Source organism: Neoarius graeffei, chromosome 3, assembly GCF_027579695.1.
Source record: "Neoarius graeffei isolate fNeoGra1 chromosome 3, fNeoGra1.pri, whole genome shotgun sequence".
NCBI classification, from domain to species: domain Eukaryota; kingdom Metazoa; phylum Chordata; class Actinopteri; order Siluriformes; family Ariidae; genus Neoarius; species Neoarius graeffei.
In genome coordinates, this window is record NC_083571.1 from 9,129,694 (window position 1) to 9,150,585 (window position 20,892).

The window sequence follows — 20,892 nt, forward strand, 5'->3', positions numbered from 1 at the left end:
CTCACCAGCTTAGCTTTATTTACCAAATGATGCAGCTCTCAGTCCTGAACATGACGAAAAAAACTATGAGATTCCTTCCACAAATGTTAAACACCTCCTTCCAGAAATATTCACCATATCAACAAGTACATGTTTTTAAAATATGTTTATGTGGAGCATCTTTTATTCACAAGTCCCTGTGAATGAACTGTTACTAAAGAAACGAAAATTATTAGGAACAAGAGCATTAATATAAACCTGGTGATTTCATTTGTTAAGACAACTTTTGCTATACATTTAATAATAAAAGCTAGCAATATCATAAACTAATGTTTCGATGTCACTGACATCATCATCGGAGTAAAATAAACAGTGTTTAAGGTGATTAAGAGTCAGTTCAAGTTTTAACAAGATCACCTGTGAGCTATTGCTCACTTACGTATCCCCCCGCTCTCGTTTATATCACAATGCAAGTGACTGAAGGAATAGGACACTTATTATGAATGTTGACTTCAACAAATAATTAACTCTGAAACAAGTAAGTAAAGAGCAGTGTCTCTCCCCAAGGATTTCAAATAGCATCCTGGTAAACTGCCATTTTGAAATCGCATTTTGCTTCTTGAAATAGCGCCAAAATCCACCCTATACATTTCATTCAGTCGGTAAACAGGAAGTCGATGTGCGACAGACCTGAAAACGGTACACACGGTATAGAACCCCAAACTGAAGCTCAGTACCAAATATCAAGCAGTTGTGATTTGTAGTTGCTGAGAAAAGTGTTCTGAAATTGTCAATCCACACTACATGTTTCGTAAATACATTCAGTCGGTAAACAGGAAGTTGATGTGCGACAGACCTGAAAATGGTATGCCAAACCACTGCTGGTTAGCCAACAGAACGTTGTTTATTTATTTAAGTGTGGTCTGTGTGATGCAGACTATATTGGCTACACTTGCAGGCATCTGCACCAACGAATTGAACATCGCTACTCAACTATCGGTAAACGCCTTAAAGGGCATATTCTGGACCAATTTCGTGGTTTTTTTTATATGAAAGTATGTCCCTTTACACACTCATCCAGAAGGGTAATTTTTCACAAGGCCATCTGTCTACAGCAGAAAAAAAATAACAAAACGCGTCTGGAAAAATCCCAAGGGAGTCTGGAGCCAGATTCGTGACGTCACCTGCGGAAGCGCCAGCAGGCTGCGAGAGCTTTGCACGGTTTCAGTGCACAGCCTGTGTAGACCAAGCGCTCCCATTTCTCTCTCATTGTCCGGTCTTTTGGAAAACGATGAGTACTAATCCCATCAAGATTGGTGTTGCTACTGTACACCCTCCTACGATACATCTGTTAACCATTTTAATAATTACGCGATAACGTTGAAGAAATTTGCAGAAAACCACCAGGTCGTTTTCTCATAAACAAACCAGCGCTGACGTAGGATTCAGAAGGAGGCATCCCACACGCGACGTCACGAAAATCAATGTTTGCCGGGAAATCCAAATGCCAAGTTTTTTCAGAGGCGGACCAATTCGCCTCAAATGGCTTGATTTCAACTGAATTTTTCTAGTATTGCGCAAGGTAAAAAAAAAATTGCAGAGAATGCAGAACGTTACAGATATTTGACCAAAGTTTCATATAAAATAGGAGAATTACATTGATCTTGCTCCTGAATTTACCCGTGATATGCACTTTAAGATGGAACATGGCCTCCTAGACGTTCCTGATTTGAGCAATCAATTTATTATTCGACGAAAGTGCACTGGGAAGCTTGACTGTTTGATTTATGAGATGTTGCTCATCTAAGCAGAAAAGTAAAAATTAAACATTCACGTGCGAAGGTTTTTACTTGATGCACTCTCTTGGGACTTTATAAAAACTTGAACTGACTCTTAATTGCCTTAAACACAGCTTATTTTACTCTGATGATGTCAGTGATGTCGAAACATCAGTTTATGATATTGCTAGCTTTTATTATTAAAGGATTTAATTTGTAGCCAAATTACGAAGTAATTAACACGTTCTGACCAATCAAACAGCTCATATTAACAATTATCGGTAAAATTTGTACCAAATTGGACTCAAAGTCGTTGAGTGAAATTTTGTGTGTGATTTTTAAGGGAATGCTACAAAGAAAGACTTGAACTTGTTTATATTGGAATTTTTAACATGGCTAGCTTTAGCTACCGTTGTCCAAAATCAAGTTATGTTTAACATTATAGATTGTAACTAAAAAGCTGTTACTCGCACTATTAACACATGAACTGATGACACCTGCTTGATATCTTTCATCAAAATTGATTAGAGTTTGTCATCTTTCCATCATCTCCACCACTCATTTTACCTGTATTGGTTGCTCTGTAGTTAAACTCCTGAAGCAGGACCAGGAGATCAAGGAAATGAAACAGAAGATCGCCGAAGTCATGGCCGTTTCTCCAGGCGTGTCCTACATGGCTCCGCGCTCAACCGTTCCACAGTACCTCAAGTTCCTCAACTCGGAGCGCTACGTCCTGAACCCACGAGGGCTCATGTACCAGTGTCTAAAGAAATAAATCACAATCACAGCGAAGGACACAAATGGAAAGCTTTTTTTTTTAATTAAAAAAAAAAAAAAAAGCTTCGGATCAGTTCGTCTTAATGATCTGAACTGAACAAAAGGGAACACGCTGTTGACGTTTCCTTGACTGGACCGACAGTCGGCGAGTTTACGACTCTGAGCCAGAGGTTCTCGAGGACACAAAGCTGATTGTATGTCTGATTTGTGGTGCTACAGAAATAAACAAAGCAACACAGTTGAAAAAAATATTTTCAAAACTCACGTCGGTAAATTATTTCTAAACTCCAGACAGCGTGGCATTCGGACAAATTTTTTCCGAGTTTCGGCTGGAGGCGGGGACTATTTTATTTAAGGAAATCAGGCTCAATGGCTCATGTTGTGCCTCAATACAATATTCACACAATAACAAGCCAATACCTAATGTCAGTAATGTGAATATAAAGTGCTTTGTACGGTTTTGTATTCCTTTTTACATTATACGCATTGTAAAGGAATTTGACTTCTCAATTTGTAAGTTTTCACGTCTTTGGACCTGTCGCCTTTTTATGTGTCAATGAGGTGTTTTTTATAAGATATTTATTTTTCTGCCTTGATGTACTTTTAACCCCTGAAACACGAGATACAGAATTGATGGTCTTGGTCTGCATGCTGATTTCTGAGTAACAAAATAACACTCAGTTTTGTTGTTTAATTGTGCATTTGTGCAAGGGCTAATGTTTTTTTTCCAAGATCTTTTGGAACAAGTAATTAAAACATAAAACAAAATACTTTTTTTTTGAAGAGTCTTTAATTGAGCCTATATTATTTCTTCTTTCTCTTTCAGATGATACTCATCTGAAAGGAAACAAGTGAAATGAATTGAGACAAATATATACACGTATATAAAGCCGTTATATCAATTGCAAGGAAGTGTGTATAAAAATAAGTTAATATGCCACCAAGGTCCATAAGTATTCAGACAGCAATGCCATTTTCGTGATTTTGCCTCTGTATACCAACACAGCGGATACATGGCTACTTACCAGAACGTCAGTGACGCAGTAAGTCACACGGCCGTGCCAATCACAAAACCAAGGACCAACTATATGTAGACTGATTAGCTCTTCCAAGCAAAATGGACGCCACATAATGGCAATAGCTCATTGGCCTATGGTCGGTGAGGTAAATAATAAGATCAACTGCAAGCTACTGCTCATTTACGTATACCCCCCCTCTCGCTTATATCAGAATGCAAGCAATCGGACACTTATTATGAATGTTGACTTCAACAAATAATTAAAGTGGAGTGTCCCCCCCCAAGTCAATACTTTGTAGAGCCACCTTTTGCTGTAATTACAGCTGCAAGTCTCTTGGGATATGTCTCTATTAGCTTAGCACATCTAGCCACTGGGATTTTTGCCCGTTCCTCAAGGCAAAACTGCTCCAACCCTTTCAAGTTAGATGGGTTGCGTTGGTGTACAGCAATCTTCAAGTTATGGCACAGATTCTAAATTGGCTTGAGGTCTGGGCTCATTCCAAGACATTTAAATGTTTCCCTTTAAACCACTCCAGTGTAGCTTTAGCAGTATGTTTAGGGTCATTGTCCTGCTGGAACATGAACCTTCGTCCCAGTCTCAAACCTCTGGCCGACTCAAACAGGTTTTCCTCCAGAATTGCCCTGTATTTAGTGCCGTCCATCTTTCCTTCAGTCCTGACCAGCTTTCCTGTTCCTGCAGATGAAAAACATCCCCACAGCATGATGCTGCCACCACCATGCTTCACTGTAGGAATGGTGTTCTCAGGGTGTTGGGTTTGCACCACACAAGGCGTTTCCCATGATGGCCAAAAAGATCAGTTTTAGTTTCATTTGACCAGAGAATCTTCTTCCGTGTGTTTGAGGAGTCTGCCACATGCTGTTGGGTAAACTCCAAACGTGTTTTTTTTTAAGCAATGGCTTTTTTCCTGGCCACTCTTCCATAAAGCCCCGCACACTCTGTGTCCTATGTACAGATACTCCCATCTCCTCTGTGGATCTTTGCAGCTCCTTCTTTGGTGTCTTTGTTGCATCTCTGATTAATGCCCTCCTTGCCTGGTCTATGAGTTTTGGTGGGCGGGGCCTTCTCTTGTCAGATTTATAGTGGTGCCATATTATTTCCATTTTGCTCTAATGGATTTAATGGAGCTCCGTGGGATATTCAAAGTTTAGGATATTTTTTGTAGCTCAACCCTGAACTATACTTCTCCACAACTTTTGGGCCTTTTCCACTACCCTTTTTCAGCTCACTTCAGCCCAACACGGCTCACGTTTCGACTACTTCAGAGCAGCACGACTGAGCTCACTTCAGCCTTACTCAGCACCCAAAACTCGCACGGTTTTGGAGTAGGGCTGAAGTGAGCCCAACCGAGCCGAGTGGGGCTAGGGGCGTGAGGAGACACTCCCCTGTGCACTGATTGGTGAGGAGGAGTGTCCTCACATGCCCACACACGCCCCACGAGCACGCTGGGATCTGTAAACACCGTAAACCCGGAAGAAGAATTACGACAAAGAAGATGATGATCAGAAAACTAGAAGATGGAAGACCAACCCAAGCGAGGAAAGGCCAGCCAGTTTATTGTTTACTATCCGGGTCGTGAGACTACTGCTTAAAAGGTCACTGATGTCACTGTTTGCGCCGCCTAACGACATCACGTGACGTCCACCCACTTTCGCTAACTCCACCCAATGTGTCCACCCACTTCCAGCCAGCACGGTTGTAGTCGAAATGCAACTCCAACAGCCCCACTCAGCTCGACTCAGCCGCGTTGGTAGTGGAAAAGCCCCATTTGTCTCTGACCTGTTTGGAGGCTCCTTGGTTTTCATGTTGCTTGCTTAATAGTGTTGCAGAGTCAGGATCCTTCCAGAACAGGTTGATTTACACAGGCATCATGTGACAGATCATGTGACACTTTGATTGCACACGGGTGGATCTTAATCAACTAATTATGTGACTTATGAAGTGAATTGGTTGGACCAGCTCTTATTTAGGGGTTTCATACAAAAGGGGGTGAATACTTATGCACACTCCAGATTTCTCATCTTATTGTTTGTGTCACATTAAAACAACAACGTGCACCTTTAAAGCTGTAGGCATGCTGTGTAAATCAAATGGTGCTAACCCTCCAAAAATCCATTTTAATTCCAGCTTGTAATGCGACAAAACAGGACAAACACCAAGGGGGATGAATATATAGAAGCAACCCACCATTTCTTCGTTTTCTTCGGCAACCCACATGATCAAGACGCAAGCTGTTAAAGTTTTGTATTTCCGGATGGATGTCAGAAGGAATTAGCCAGGTCTCTGCTTAACTGGTGATATGGCTCTGTTGGACAATTTCATCTTTCATCAGATAACAAAAATGAGGAATGAGTGAACTGATATTCAAGAAATTCACTTTCAAATATCCAGTAGCTGACTTCTCTAATGAGAGTGGAGCAAATGGTGAGAATTTAGCATCTTTTTTCATCCTTTGTATTTCTGGCAGGGATTTTTGATTTATTTTTGATTTCTCAATATCTTCTAAGACAAAGAGCCCTTTGAGTGTTTTTTTTTTCTACTGATGAATGTGTAAAACTGTCCAGCACGGAAACTGCCTTTCACCGACAACACTAGTGGTTTTTTTTTTCAGTTTTGCCTTGCTCTTTGTGGATCGCCAAGGCCCAGGCTAGAGTGAGTGGATACTGTGTTCTCTTTCAAGTAATTTTTGATGATTTTCCTATAGCAACAGGTACTTCAATCTGGACTTTGAAGTATTAGACTGGTACCAAAATTCAAAAAAGAAGTGCTTATTTAAGGAGTTAAAGGCATTTTTGAGACAAAGTCGGCAAACAGTCTTATTTTGTCAATTTGGGTGTGCCGAATTCAAATCTGCAATATGCCGAGCTCTATCTGACCTCTGTTGACCTCTAGAGGTCACTGAACTTTGGGCCTGTAAACGTCTCAGCTGAACCCAGTTTCTCAGCTTTCTAAGGAATGAAATGTACTAAAATGATTAATGAAGTTAGCAAATGGCCTTGTTTGTTAAATGTTTGGGTGCTGAATTCATTTTTCATTTGTAAAACGACATATGACCTCTGATAACCTCAAGGTCATTAAACTTGGCCTATAGGCCTATGCATTTAACGGCATTTTTAAACTGACTTTACTCCCCCAAAAAGAATATGAACAGGCAAAAAACAAATAGAAAGGAACAAATGCAACATTAAATGCCAGTCCATGTACATGTGACTTACTTTTCACAATGAGAATGCCTTGGCGATCACCTTACATAACATTGCATTACATTTAGCGGTTATTGTTTATACAAAGCTACTGAAAAAAGGACCGATTCAGCAGCATACAAAATGTGGGGGCGTACAGGGTATACAGGTTAATCAGGGTTAGTATATATATGAGAGTTTGTTTTCTTTGTTGTTTGTTTTTTGTAAAGGCTTTACCCCGTTTAAAACAAAACAAAAAACAAAGAAAAAAACTCATATATACTAACCCTGATTAACCTGTATACCCTGTATGCCCCCACATTTTGTATGCTGCTGAATCTGTCCTTTTTTCAGTAGCTTTGTATAAACAATAACCGCTAAATGTAATGCAATGTTATGTAAGGTGATCGCCGAGGCATTCTCATTGTGAAAAGTAAGTCACATGTACATGGACTGGCATTTAATGTTGTATTTGTTCCTTTCTATTTGTTTTTTGTCTGTTCATATTCTTTTTGGGGGAGTAAAGTCAGTTTAAAAATGCCGTTAAATGCATAGGCCTATAGGCCAAGTTTAATGACCTTGAGGTTATCAGAGGTCATATGTCGTTTTACAAATGAAAAATGAATTCAGCACCCAAACATTTAACAAACAAGGCCATTTGCTAACTTCATTAATCATTTTAGTACATTTCATTCCTTAGAAAGCTGAGAAACTGGGTTCAGCTGAGACGTTTACAGGCCCAAAGTTCAATGACCTCTAGAGGTCAACAGAGGTCAGATAGAGCTCAGCATATTGCAGATTTGAATTTGGCACACCCAAATTGACAAAATAAGACTGTTTGCCGACTTTGTCTCAAAAATGCCTTTGGGTGTCACAATTCTGGATTTTGTTACCAGTCTATAAGACCTTGGTTCGGGATTATTTTTCTTCATGCACAGTTTCAGGTGGTATTGAGGTATTTCACCTGACGTCACAGGGTCACGTGACGCCCCGGTGTCCGCCATTTTGGACGGCAAGCTAGCTAATGTCAACAACAGTAGCTAGTATGTTACTGTAGCAATGTTTACGTTCAGTCATTTGGATGACTGTTAAAACCTTTCAGTCTCAAGTTTTTCCTTTACTGGATTTACTAGTTTACTGAGCCAGCGAGCCCCGGAGCGCTAGCTAGCCGGCCAGCGAGCCCCGGAGCGCTAGCTAGCCGGCCAGCGAGCCCCGGAGCGCTAGCTAGCCGGCCAGCGAGCCCCGGAGCGCTAGCTAGCCGGCCAGCGAGCCCCGGAGCGCTAGCTAGCCGGCCAGCGAGCCCCGGAGCGCTAGCTAGCCGGCCAGCGAGCCCCGGAGCGCTAGCTAGCCGGCCAGCGAGCCCCGGAGCGCTAGCTAGCCGGCCAGCGAGCCCCGGAGCGCTAGCTAGCCGGCCAGCGAGCCCCGGAGCGCTAGCTAGCCGGCCAGCGAGCCCCGGAGCGCTAGCTAGCCGGCCAGCGAGCCCCGGAGCGCTAGCTAGCTAGCGCCAGCCAGCCAGCCCCGGAGCGCGCTCAGTAAACTAGTAAATACAGTAAAGGAAAAACTTATAACGGGCCGTGTCTCAACAGACTAAGAAGTTATTTCAATGACATTTAATAACATTTTGTTTATCTTGAGGACTGAAAGTAAATGAAAATGTGAACAAATCTTAACTGTCAGTGAACAATCCTGGTGGAAGCAGGTAAATGTCGTTCTCTAAGCCTGCTAACCTCAATTTTTGCAAATACCTCTCCCTCTGCTCGCCCTGTAAATGCCCTACGTCGCTGGATAGTGAAGGTGTTTTCTGCATCTCGCTCCTTTTTCTTTTATGTTTTTCGTTTGTCGCCTTCCTCGCATTCAAACTGATTCGAGCCGTGCCGTCCAAAATGGCAGCATCACATGACTTGGTCACGTGAGTGAAATACCTCAATACTGCAACTGTGTAGTTTCATCAAAATCCACCAAACCGTTTAGGAGGAATTGCGCTTACAAGACACATGGACACATGGCCAGGGTGATTTCTATATACCCCCCCCCCCCCCCAAACTTAGTTTGCAGGGGGTATAACAAAGCTATATTGGCTCATAGCAGTACAGTGGTATAGAATCACTGCCTTAAAAATCAAAAGTACAGAGGCAAGAAGTTTTAGACCCCTAATTACCATTAAAGTCCAATAAAAATCAGCGAGTATTCAATTCACTACTAATGCAGTACGATTCATTTCAGCACTGATATGATTCGAATCATGTCCGATCCCACATGGTTCAATTCAGTTAAATGGAAGTTTTCCACCATGGGAAAGTCTTCATTTTCCATTTTAAAATATTTTCCTTTTTCAATCCAAAGTCATCCTAGGCTTGCAAACTGAATGTTTAAGAACCATTTTTAAATTCACACCTTTTTAAGTGATCCAGTTCATTTCAAATGACTCACAAGAAAAGACTCAGAAGCTTGAAGAAGTGTGAGCTTTATAATCAAGAAATGATGCAACTTGTTTTTTTTGTTTTGGAAAAGATACAGAAAGAGAACTGGGTTGTAAAAGCAGTTACCGCTGTTTGTTTTTCCGTGTAAGAGATAAAATGATGACTGACTATTGTTCCGAGAAAGACAGAAGCTCAAAAGTCGACATTTTTTTTTTTAGATTTCTGGTCAGTGTGTACAGCACACAGGAATGTGATGTGCTTCTGAACAAAAGGTGCTCCTTTTTTCTGGGTGCTTTTTTATTTAATTTTCTGAAAAGATTCCTTGGGAGATTAGTACGCTGTAGAATAATAAAAAGCGAGACGTGTTATATTCCGGCTGATCAAAAACTCCGCAAGGTCACACCTCTGGTTTACGAGATTAATGATTAATGCCATAACAATCGCACTTGATCGACTGATTGACTGACCAATCGATCAAAGGTTGTGGAATTTGATAACACTAAAAAGCGAAAAAAGGATGTGACAATATGAAGAACAGCTTTTAAATCACATCCTTGTATTTGAACTGTGTTGACGTTTTTACTGCGAATGTTGTTCAGAAGCCCAACACAATCACAACCCAAGTGTTTTATTATACAGTGTGTGTGTGTGGGGTGGACACAGAGAGAAAAATGCTTTACAAGTGTGCAAACCAGCAGCAAGCTGGACCTCTCCTTTACCTCAACACCAGAAACCACAGAGAAACATTCCATGCACTTACATCTTCATACCAATCCCTTCAATCCTTCCTCGACTGATCGACACGCATGTCCAAAGCACGTAACTAGCAACGTATCGGCGACCAGAAAACGAGCGCTGCAGTGGAAAGGTGCTGAATGCCTGCCTTTTCAAACTGGAATCAACTTTTCATCTGTAGAAGGCACATTTTAACAAATCATAATTTGTAGATGAGTACAAATAGCGGGGAAAAACCTTTCAAAACTGAGTGCCTTTATCCCTTACCCCACACGTGCAAAACAAAACAACTCTCTGGCAAAAATACACAGCGAATGAAAAATTAATACATTCACAAACAGTTGCTAAAATGCTGAGCATGAAACATTTCTTAATTCCTTATGTATATAATGGAAATGATAAATAATCTGCTAGCCCCCCCCCCAAAAAAAAAATAAAAAACACTGACCTCCCCTCCTTTTCACAGTATTGGCTTCAGTGAATTTCGCATTTAACCACAGTTAATTATAATCATAGTAAAGATGCTCTAATTAAGATTTTTTCTTTCAAGCGCCTGGAATTGAGAACCACGTGTTAACGCACAAAGAGCCGCTTGTAACAGAATAAACACCTAATCGTACCTTTGGGATACATCTACCACAGGGTTACAAAGGAAAAAATAAAAAAAAATTTGAAATTTCTCCTCCGATGAATAGGAGGTGCTAAACGGTGGCTCAGTGATGCTTTTGCTTGATGACCTTTTTAAATAAAAAGATACAGTTAAAGAAAAAAACTTAAATCATTGCGCCTTTAAAAGCTCGGGGGGGGGGGGGATAACCTTCAGGTCACATGGTGTGTCATGAGAACTTGTTAAAGTGGTAAACGATGGGTTCATTCTTGCTTAAAGAGCGGGACGCAAGACCAAATCATATGCATGCATAACGTGCTTCTAAAAACACCATAGAGGGCTTGTTCTCATCATAAACCAACGAAAAAAAAAATTTTAATTAAAAAAGAAAAAAAAAACAACCCTAAACCATGACACTTCCCATATAGTTACTGTAAGTAATAATAATAATAATAAACAAAAAAATTAAAATAAAAAGAACACAGCTTGTAATACTGACTTGAACAATAACCGTTGTTTCTCAGAGAAGCAGATGGCTACACAGAAATAAATGTACACAGACGTTAGGCAACAGTTTCTGCCATCTAAAGCAGTGTGAAGAACAACAGAAACGCAGGAATCGTCGTGCGAGCGCCGGTTGAGGTCTCCTGATCCATTCCCTGTGGGGGAGAAAAAAACAAAAAAAACCTGCTTCCACCCAGTCCTTCACGTGATCAAGTGCTAGAGTCCTGTCCCGTGTGTGAGGATGAGGAATGGCGGAGAACAGAGGCCTCCGTCTCCGCCCCTCTGCTACGAGGAAACAGTAACAGGATTCAGAGACCCGTTACGGCTGTAGAACTTCGAGAAGGCCTCCTCCAGCACGGTGGTGAGACGCAGCTGATCACCCTGTGCAACACACACAATGGGCACGAGTGAGATGGAGTGGTGATTAGGGATGTTAACCGATGACCGTTTGACCGAATCAACGTCAACCGGTTAATTTTTTTTTTGGTTGTCGGTGAAAAAAAAAAATATATATATCAATCGTTTTGAAGCTGCCGATTTTGGAGCAGAGAACCTGGAATTCTGTGTTGTAAACGCTTGGGGCATGCCATGCGGTGTAAGGACGACAGCTGACAAATCAGAAACACCCATTCAGTCATGTCCCGCCCCAGTTGAACACAGCTGCCACTCGGCGAAAGAAAAAAAGTGTAGACACAGGCTTTTTAGCTTACAAATTACTATTCTGTTTTTTTTTGTTTTTTTTTAATTATCATCATTAGAAGGCACATCGAGTTTAGTCCTGCCTTGGCCAGTGCATTCTGAAAGTATGTTTTGGTCTGTCGCCAACAATGCATGTTATTGCAGATCATCTCTCTCCACACAAACTAAAGTAGCAGATGCCGACTTTTTCACGGCTTTTTCATGGACTGTAACGGCATTTGCTTATGTAGTAATTTTAATACAGAATTTACTCTGATTAAATTATTCAGACACTCCAACGCCCCTCCTAAAAAAAAAAAATCGGATCTGCACGAGCCGTGAAAAAGGTGGCATCCGCTAAAAGGCGCGCCGTTTGCACCCCTGTTTAAACTCATAGGTTAACCGACTTTAACCGGCTAATGAGGCTCGGTGGTCGGTCAAGATTTTTTTTTTAAGTTTTCGCCATCCCTAGTGGTGGTGGTGGTGATCATCATCATCATCTGCAGTATATACAGACAATACAGACACTATTACTGGACGTTTTGAAACACTACTACAGTTGTGGTCAGAAGTTTACATACAGCGACATGAATGTCATGGCAAGATTTGGGCTTTCAGTAAATTCTTTGAACTGTTCTTTTTCTGTGGCAGAATGACTGTACAGCATACAGCTTTAATAAAAACAAACAAAGCACTAGAATTTGATGCACAAGTTTTAATTTTCTTTTGGTTTTCTGAAATCAACACAGGTTCAAAATTATACATACAGGATCAAAAATTTACATGCGCTCACTTAGATTATTAATTCAGAGGTGCTGAAACTTCCAAAATGTCTCTTATCTTGCCAAGGCCGAGGTCTCTTAACTTCTTGTTAGTGATCATGATTGACTACAGCTGGTAGCTTCTCTGTTCCTTCATAAAAAGGGTTTGTTTACAGCACTCATTGGATTGACCAGCATACAGTAAAATGGGAAAATCCAAGGAGCTCAGTGCAGATCTGAGAAAGAGCATCACCGATATACACAACTCAACTCCGGAATGTCTCTTGGAGCCATTTCTAAACAACTGGCAAATTCCAAGATCAGTTCAAACAATTGTATGCAAGTTATCGTGAGGTGTAGTCACTTTGCCAAGCCACTCTGCTTCAAGAAAACCCAAAATGTCACCCTCAGCTGAAAGGAAATTGGTTTGGATGGTCAGGAACAACCTGGGAACCACCATGGCACAGCCCTGCCATAACTGGAAGCTGATGGATCACTGTCTACAGTTCAGCTCACCATGGACCAAGAGGCTGCTATCCAAGAAATAACCCCCTGCTTCAAAACTGACACCTTCAAGCTGAACTAAAGTTTGAAGCTGACCACACGGACAAAGAAAAAGCCTTCTGGAGGAAAGCTGTATGGTCAGATGAGACAAAGATTGAGTTGTTTGGCCACAATGACCACCATGTACAGAGGGGCACTGTACCAGCTGGCGGTGGTGGTAGGATCATCATGCTCTGGAGCTGTTTTGCTGCCAGTGGAACTGGTTCATTGCACAAAGTGGATGGAATAATGAAGAAGGAGGACGACCTCAGAATTCTTCAGCATAAACCATCAGAAACTTGAACACGACTTGGGAGTTACAACAGGACAATGAACCCAAACACGCATCAGAGCTGGTTGTGGAGGATAAAGCAGGCGAACATTAAGCTTAAAACAAGTCCTGACTTCAACCCTATTGAAAATATATGGACCGGGCTTATAAGTCGAGTCCATGCCAAGGGGGGGGGAAAAAAAAAAAAATTTAATTGAACTCTACCAATTCTACCATGAAGAGTCGTGAAATATCCAACCAGAATTCTGCCAGAAGCTTGTTCATGGTAAACACAAATGTTTGGTCAAGGTGAATCTTGCAAAGAGACATTTTACCCAAATATTAGGTGTGCTGTATGTATATTTTTGACCCAGTGTTGATTGATTTCAGAAAACCAAAAGAAAATTAAAACTTGTGCATCAAATTCTAGTGTTTTTTTTTTATTAAAGCTGTATGCTGTACAATCATTCTGCCACAGAAAAAGAACAGTTCAGAGAAATTACTGAAAGCCTAAATATTGCCATGACGTTCATATCCAAGATGACATTCACGTCGCTGGATGTAAACTTCTGACCACAACTGTACTTACGCTCTCACTTTCATAAAGATGGAAGTGTGACTTTCATAAAAAGCACAAGTTTTTGTTTGACATGTAGAGCTTTGTGGTAATGGAATACAACTACAAACCATGATTACAAACCCCACCACCTGCTCCTAGGCATGTAACGATATATCATAATACAAATTTGACAATTTGAATCAATGGAAAAAAAAAAACTGCAATTATCATCAGGCTGTGTAGTCTATTGGTGTTTCCTAGCTGTAATTGTGTTGTTTAGACAGCATAACGTACAGTAGTAGGAATACATGCGACTTCACCGCAGGTAGCAGTAACACAGCTCTAATGCTGAGAAAACGCACAAAAAGAGACCTAAAATGTGACAGAGCTGTCATGTGACTGACTGTACAAAGAGAACAAGAAATCAGAGCTCTCTTTACAGACTGCTGAAAGACAGAAAAGCAAAGCAAATGGAGGTAGAACAAATGTTCGTAAGTTTATTAAGAAAAGGCCAAGTTGTTATTAACTTTTCATTTTAAATCAAAGGAATATTTTAGTTAATAGGCTATTATAGTTTACGCCAACCTTTACAAATGTGGATAAATTATTGTTGGTTATTAAGAAAATAAAAGTTTTTTTTTTAATTTAACAAATTAAATATTTAAGTTGATAAACTACAGGAAAATAAATATTACTTTTTCTTAGTAATAACATTTTTCTTCATTTCCAAAAAGATCATGAATTGAATCAAACTGTGAATTGCGTAAATCGTTACATGCCTACCTGATGCGCTACATACATTGGTCAAAGAACTGATGTGTCTGTGCGTCAGCAGGTAAGCCGGCTGATCTGCACCAAACAATAGTAAGAAACCAGCGGGGACAAATCCCATGTGACGCTACTTGATAAATCACAATCTCCCTTTAAGACTCCACAGTCCTGCCTTCTTCCCCGTGTCTGAAAAATAGCTCCCTACTCACTATATACATGGATGCAAACGGCGCGCCTTTTGGCGGATGCCGCCTTTTTCACGGCTGTCTGGGGGACTTGTGTGAATCGTGCAGATCCGATGAGGTTTTTTTGGGGGGGTTGGAGTGTCTGATTATAATTTCATCAAAGTAAATTCTGTATTAAAATTACTAAATAAGCAAATGCCGTTACAGTCCATGAAACATAGGAAGTATAAGTATGAGAAGAAAACAGTAAATCAGAAAGCTGCGCACGTAAAGCCAATTGGCTGCGCGCCATTACCTGCTGCTGGCTGCACTTCACTGCACGCGCAAGGATTTCCATCAGTCCAGCGTAAGTTACGCAAGTTACGTAATTGGCTTTACATGCGCAGTTTTCTGATTTACTGTTTTCTTCTCATACTTATACTTCCTATGTTTCATGGATTGTAACGGCATTTGCTTATTTAGTAATTTTAATACAGAATTTACTTTGATGAAATTATAATCAGACACTCCAACGCTCCCCCCCCGCCAAAAAAAAAAAAAAAAAACCTCATCGGATCTGCACGATTCACACAAGCCCCCCAGACAGCTGTGAAAAAGGCGGCATCCGCCAAAAGGCGCGCCGTTTGCATCCATGTATATAGGGCACTATATAGTGAGGACGCCATTTTGTAGTGCTGTCCGAAACCTTAGTGAGAATTATTTACACCCTATATACAGTGGGGAAAATAAGTATTTGATACACTGCTGATTTTGCAAGTTTTCCCACTTACAAAGAATGGATCAGACTCCAACCTCTCCACCATGGGCAAGACCAAAGAGCTGTCTAAGGACACCAGGGACAAAATTGTAGACCTGCACAAGGCTGGGATGGGCTACAGGACAATAGGCAAGCAGCTTGGTGAGAAGGCAACAACTTTTGGCGCAGTTATTAGAAAATGGAAGAAACTCAAGATGACTGTCAATCTCCCTCGGTCTGGGGCTCCATGCAAGATCTCACCTCGTGGGGTATCAATGACCATGAGAGGTGAGGGATCAGCCCAGAACTACACGGGAGGACCTGGTCAATGACCTGAAGAGAGCTGGGACCACAGTCTCAAAGATTACCATTAGTAACACACTACGCCGTCATGGATTAAAATCCTGCAGCGCGCGCAAGGTCCCCCTGCTCAAGCCAGTACATGTCCAGGCCTGTCTGAAGTTTGCCAATGACCATATGGATGATCCAGAGGAGGCATGGGAGAAGGTCATGCGGTCAGATGAGACCAAAATAGAGCTTTTTGGTATAAACTCCACTCGCCGTGTTTGGAGGAAGAAGAAGGGTGAGTACAACCCCAAGAACACCATCCCACCCGTGAAGCATGGGGGTGGAAACAACATACTTTGGGGGTGTTTTTCTGCAAAGGGGACAGGATGACTCCACCGTATTGAGGGGAGGATGGATGGGGCCATGTATCACGAGATTTTGGGCAACAACCTCCTTCCCTCAGTAAAAGCATTGAAGATGGGTCGTGGCTGGGTCTTCCAGCATGACAATGACCCAAAACACACAGCCAGGGCAACTAAAGAGTGGCTCCGTAAGAAGCATTTCAAGGTCCTGGAGTAGCCTAGCCAGTCTCCAAACCTGAACCCAATAGAAAACCTTTGGAGGGAGCTGAAACTCCGTGTTGCCCAGCGACAGCCCCGAAACCTGAAAGATCTGGAGAAGGTCTGTATGAAGGAGTGGGCCAAAATCCTGCTGCAGTGTGTGCAAACCTGGTCAAGAACTACAGGAAACGTCTGACCTCTGTAATTGTAAAGAAAGGTTTCTGTACCAAATATTAAGTTCTGTTTTTCTATTGTATCAAATACTTTTCATGCAATAAAATGCAAATTAATTATTTAAAAATCATACAATGTGATTTTCTGGATTTTTTTTTTTAGATTCTGTCTCTCACAGTTGAAGTGTACCTACGATAAAAATTACAGACCTTTCCATTCTTTGTAAGTGGGAAAACCTGCAAAATCAGCAGTGTATCAAATACTTATTTTCCCCACTGTCGTGCACTCAAAGTAACCCACAACGCATCACGAAAAGTAGTGTACAATGATGGTCACCAACCAAAGCAATATATCCCATCGTGCATTGCGGTCGCGCTGAAAGAAATCAATTTAAAAGTCTCAAATGTGATTTAATAAAAGGCAGCGGCAAAGAAGAAAGAATTCAGCCTTGATTTAAAAGAACTGAAAGCTGCAGGGACTTTGTATTGATTAATGTGGGAAATGCGCTCAGTATAATATGGATTCATCACAAAAGCACATGCGCGTTTATTATTTTGAAAACACAGCAGCTGACTGATCTGGCACGTTTTAATTGTGCGACAGTAATGATGTAAATACCAGCGCAACGGATTATTATCCGAAAGTGTTTTTTCATTTTACCAATGAGCTCACTATATAGTCCTCTATATCGGGGGTTTTCAACCAGTGGTCCGTGGCGGTACTGCTGGTGGTCCATGACTTGCTCATTCATCTCATTATCTCGAGCCGCTTTATCCTGTCCTACAGGGTCGCAGGCAAGCTGGAGCCTATCCCAGCTGACTACGGGCGAAAGGCGGGGTACACCCTGGACAAGTCGCCAGGTCATCACAGGGCTGACACATAGACACAGACAACCATTCACACTCACATTCACACCTACGCTCAATTTAGAGTCACCAGTTAACCTAACCTGCATGTCTTTGGACTGTGGGGGAAACCGGAGCACCCGGAGGAAACCCACGCGGACACGGGGAGAACATGCAAACTCCGCACAGAAAGGCCCTCGCCGGCCCCGGGGCTCGAACCCGGACCTTCTTGCTGTGAGGCGACAGCACTAACCACTACACCACCGTGCCGCCCTGCAATGTGTTTATGTTGGGAAAAAAAAAAAAAAAACATGAGGTAAAGCATCAAAAAATGTCCTGTTGTATTGTTCCGAGTGCAATACATGCCAAAAATGACTTACAAATCATTGTTTTCCATTTTAATTTCAACATACCGTCCCAAATTTTTTTGATTTGGGGTTGTGGTACTGATGATTAAAATACAACCTCAGGACACATCCCAAACCACATACCAAATAGCAGTGTTGTATAGTAACGAAGCAAAAATACTTCACTACTGTACTTAAGTACATTTTGGGAGAGTTTGTACTTTACTTGAGTTTTCAAATTTTTGAGAACTTTCACTTCACTATATTTTTTAACTTAACTGCATACTTTTACTCCGATACATTTTCAAAGAGCCGTATACGCTACGTTCACACTGCAAGGCTTAATGCTCAATTCCGATTTTTTTGTGAAATCCGATTTTTTTGTGAGGTCGTTCACATTAACAAATATATGCGACTTGTATGTGATCCTCAGTATGAACGAAAAGCGACCTAAAAGTGTTCCGCATGCGCACTGCAGGATACGACGACGTCACACGCAGTGAGCATGGCCAGTGTTTACGGAAGTAAAACCGCCCGGTTGCGGTATGACCCATCCAATCTAGCTTGAATAGCTGCATCCCCCCAAATGGAAATCAGCTCCCTAACCTCTGCGTCCTTCCATTGAGAAGATTCAGAACCTTCACAGCCCGAAGCGTCCCTCGCATTGATGTCATGCGTAGGGGCGCAGATACGTTTTTTGAACTGGAGGGGACAAAAAACTGGGGGGGACAAAGCTGCCAGCAAACCAACCCCAACCCCGATATGCCTGTCAAACTTGTTGTTAGTAACCATAGCAACCAAGCTCGAGCTCGCAACCTGTGCAGTCTGCGCAGCTCAACCAACCGAATATCAGTCTTTGTTTTGTTTTATGTGAGTTGTTGCAACTATGTATACACTGCTGTGCACCTTAATAAACCGAATGGTAATTAGTCTTTTGATTTTTCCGTGAGGTTTGCCTTATGCAAAGAAAGACAGCATAGACGTTTTTTCCTCCCTATAAGTGGGGGGGACCGAACGAGGTGAATTTAAATATGACTCGTCCCACCCTCTATCTGCGCCCGTGATTATGCGCCATGTTGTTGTAACTTTTTTGAGAGACCCGCCGCCTACTTCAGCGCAGAATAGTGACGTTTGTGGCTTGTTGATGACGTGTAAGTCAGATGAATGCGACCTGGCGGTTCAGACTGAAGTCGCATATGAAAAGAGCGGATAGGAATCGGAATTAGCACCACATATCCAAACGGCCTGGGTTGGATTTGAAAAAAATCGGATCTGTGTCGTTCATATTGTCAATAAAAGATCGGATACAGGTCACATATGGGCGAAAAGATCGGATTTGAATCACTTCAGCCTGCAGTGTGAACGTAGCCTTAGTTACTCGTTACAAAAAAAGAAAGGAAAAGAAACGTGTTTTAACCCCACTGACTGCAACGAAGTCAGGACGTGCCTGGGCTTGTTCACCACTTGCGCAAGACAACCAATAGGCTACACCTGTTGGCTTCACGCAGTAAGCACTTTTTAGAATAATTTCATTTTATTTTATTTTTCTAATGGTTTCAGTTGATTTTGGGATCAGAATGAATAATAAATATCATACAAATATCGAAAAAAAAAAAACCAAGACGGGAGATTCAACCTTATCCTTGTTGCACCACTCAGGTCAATCAACTGTACTTCACCTATGGTAAGGTGAACGTCATATCAAAACTTGTCCTTCGCGCGCGAATGAACTAGCTTGCACAAGCAACTAGCAAGGCTATATAATTCTGTTTAGTTTGACAAATATTCACTTTTTTGTGAAGTTAAATTTTGAACGGTGTGCTGTAAAGCTGAGGTAGTGAAGCTAGGTAGTGAAGCTAGCTTGTCAGCATGGATCGCTATTTGGTGAGGAAAGGGAGCAATGCCACCACAGAGGACACCTCTAATGCTGCGAGCTGTTCGGGAAAAGATACAGATGAAACGGTGAAACGTAGGGAAAGACGAAAAAGGAGATACAATGAAGATTACATCAAATACGGATTTACAGTAACAGACAAAGCTGGAGAGGAGGTACCGCTGTGCTTTGTGTGCTCAACAGTACTTTCAAATGAAGCCATGAAGCCTTCAAAACTACTGCGGCATTTAGAGACGCATCACGGTTCACTGATTGGCAAGCCTATCGAGTTAATGCAGCAGATGTTGCATGATTTCAAAGGACAGCAGACTCTCATGAGAAAGAGTGCTAAAGTTAGTGAAAATGCACTGAAAGCATCATATCAGGTGGCCCTCAGAGTTGCACAATGCAAGAAACCCCATACCATTGCAGAGCAGCTAGTTTTGCCAGCAGCCATGGATATGTGTAAAATCATGATAAACGAAGAATCTGCAAACAAATTAAAAACTATTCCGTTGTCAGACAGCACAATTGGATGAAGAATCGAGGAAATGGCCACTAACGTGAAAGAGCAGCTAATAGAGAAACTTAGAACAGTGCAAGGATTTTCGATTCAAATAGACGAGACGACAGACATTACCAATGATGCGCAGCTACTGACATTTGTGCGATACGAGGATAATGGTGCTATGTGCGAAGAATTTCTTTTTTGCAAACCACTTCCAGGGTGAACTACAGGTGCAGAGATATTTAAAGCCCTTGACGATTTTTTCAAAGACCACAATATTTTGTGGCAGAAGTGTGTGGCATTATGTAGCGATGGGGCCAGAGCAATGAGTGGTAGCCAGACTGGATTGCTTGGGCACATAAGAAAAGTAGCACCGGGAATACTTTGGACTCACTGCATGATGCATAGAGAGTCTCTGGCCTCCAAAAATCTCAGCGCAGAGCTCAGTGGTGTCTTTGATGACGTTGTTGACACGGGTAAAACTGATTAAACGAAGTGCGTTAAATACATGCCTGTTTGCATCCCTATGTCAAGACTTAGGAAGTGAACATAGCATCCTTCTTTATCACTCTGAGGTCAGGTGGTTGTCTTGCGGCACGACCCTTGCCCGTGTGTTCGAGCTGCGCGAAGCTATTCATGATTTCTTATGCGAGAAGGACAGTGAACTGGCTTCTAAGGTTAACGACAGCCATGGAGCACTTGCATGTGACGTCACAGCCGATCCAGATAGTGACAGACGCCATCTTGTCGGTCAAACGCCATATTTCCGCCTTC

The 20,892-nt window shown here is 41.8% G+C and overlaps 2 protein-coding genes across 2 annotated transcripts in view; one reads left to right on the top strand and one right to left on the bottom strand.

The window, feature by feature from the left end:
• Positions 1–2,532, top strand: part of si:dkey-12h9.6 (macoilin-1) — a 37,220-nt gene extending 34,688 nt beyond the window's left edge. The window contains exon 11 of the mRNA XM_060915792.1: positions 2,345–2,532. Coding sequence (XP_060771775.1) covers positions 2,345–2,532 — 188 coding nt within the window. The remainder of the gene's footprint in view (positions 1–2,344) is intronic.
• Positions 2,533–9,201: 6,669 nt separating this feature from the next.
• Positions 9,202–20,892, bottom strand: part of nrbp1 (nuclear receptor binding protein 1) — a 48,849-nt gene continuing 37,158 nt past the window's right edge. Inside the window, exon 18 of the mRNA XM_060916358.1 lies at positions 9,202–11,400. Within this exon, the coding sequence (XP_060772341.1) occupies positions 11,305–11,400 (96 nt within the window). The 3' untranslated portion in view covers positions 9,202–11,304. The remainder of the gene's footprint in view (positions 11,401–20,892) is intronic.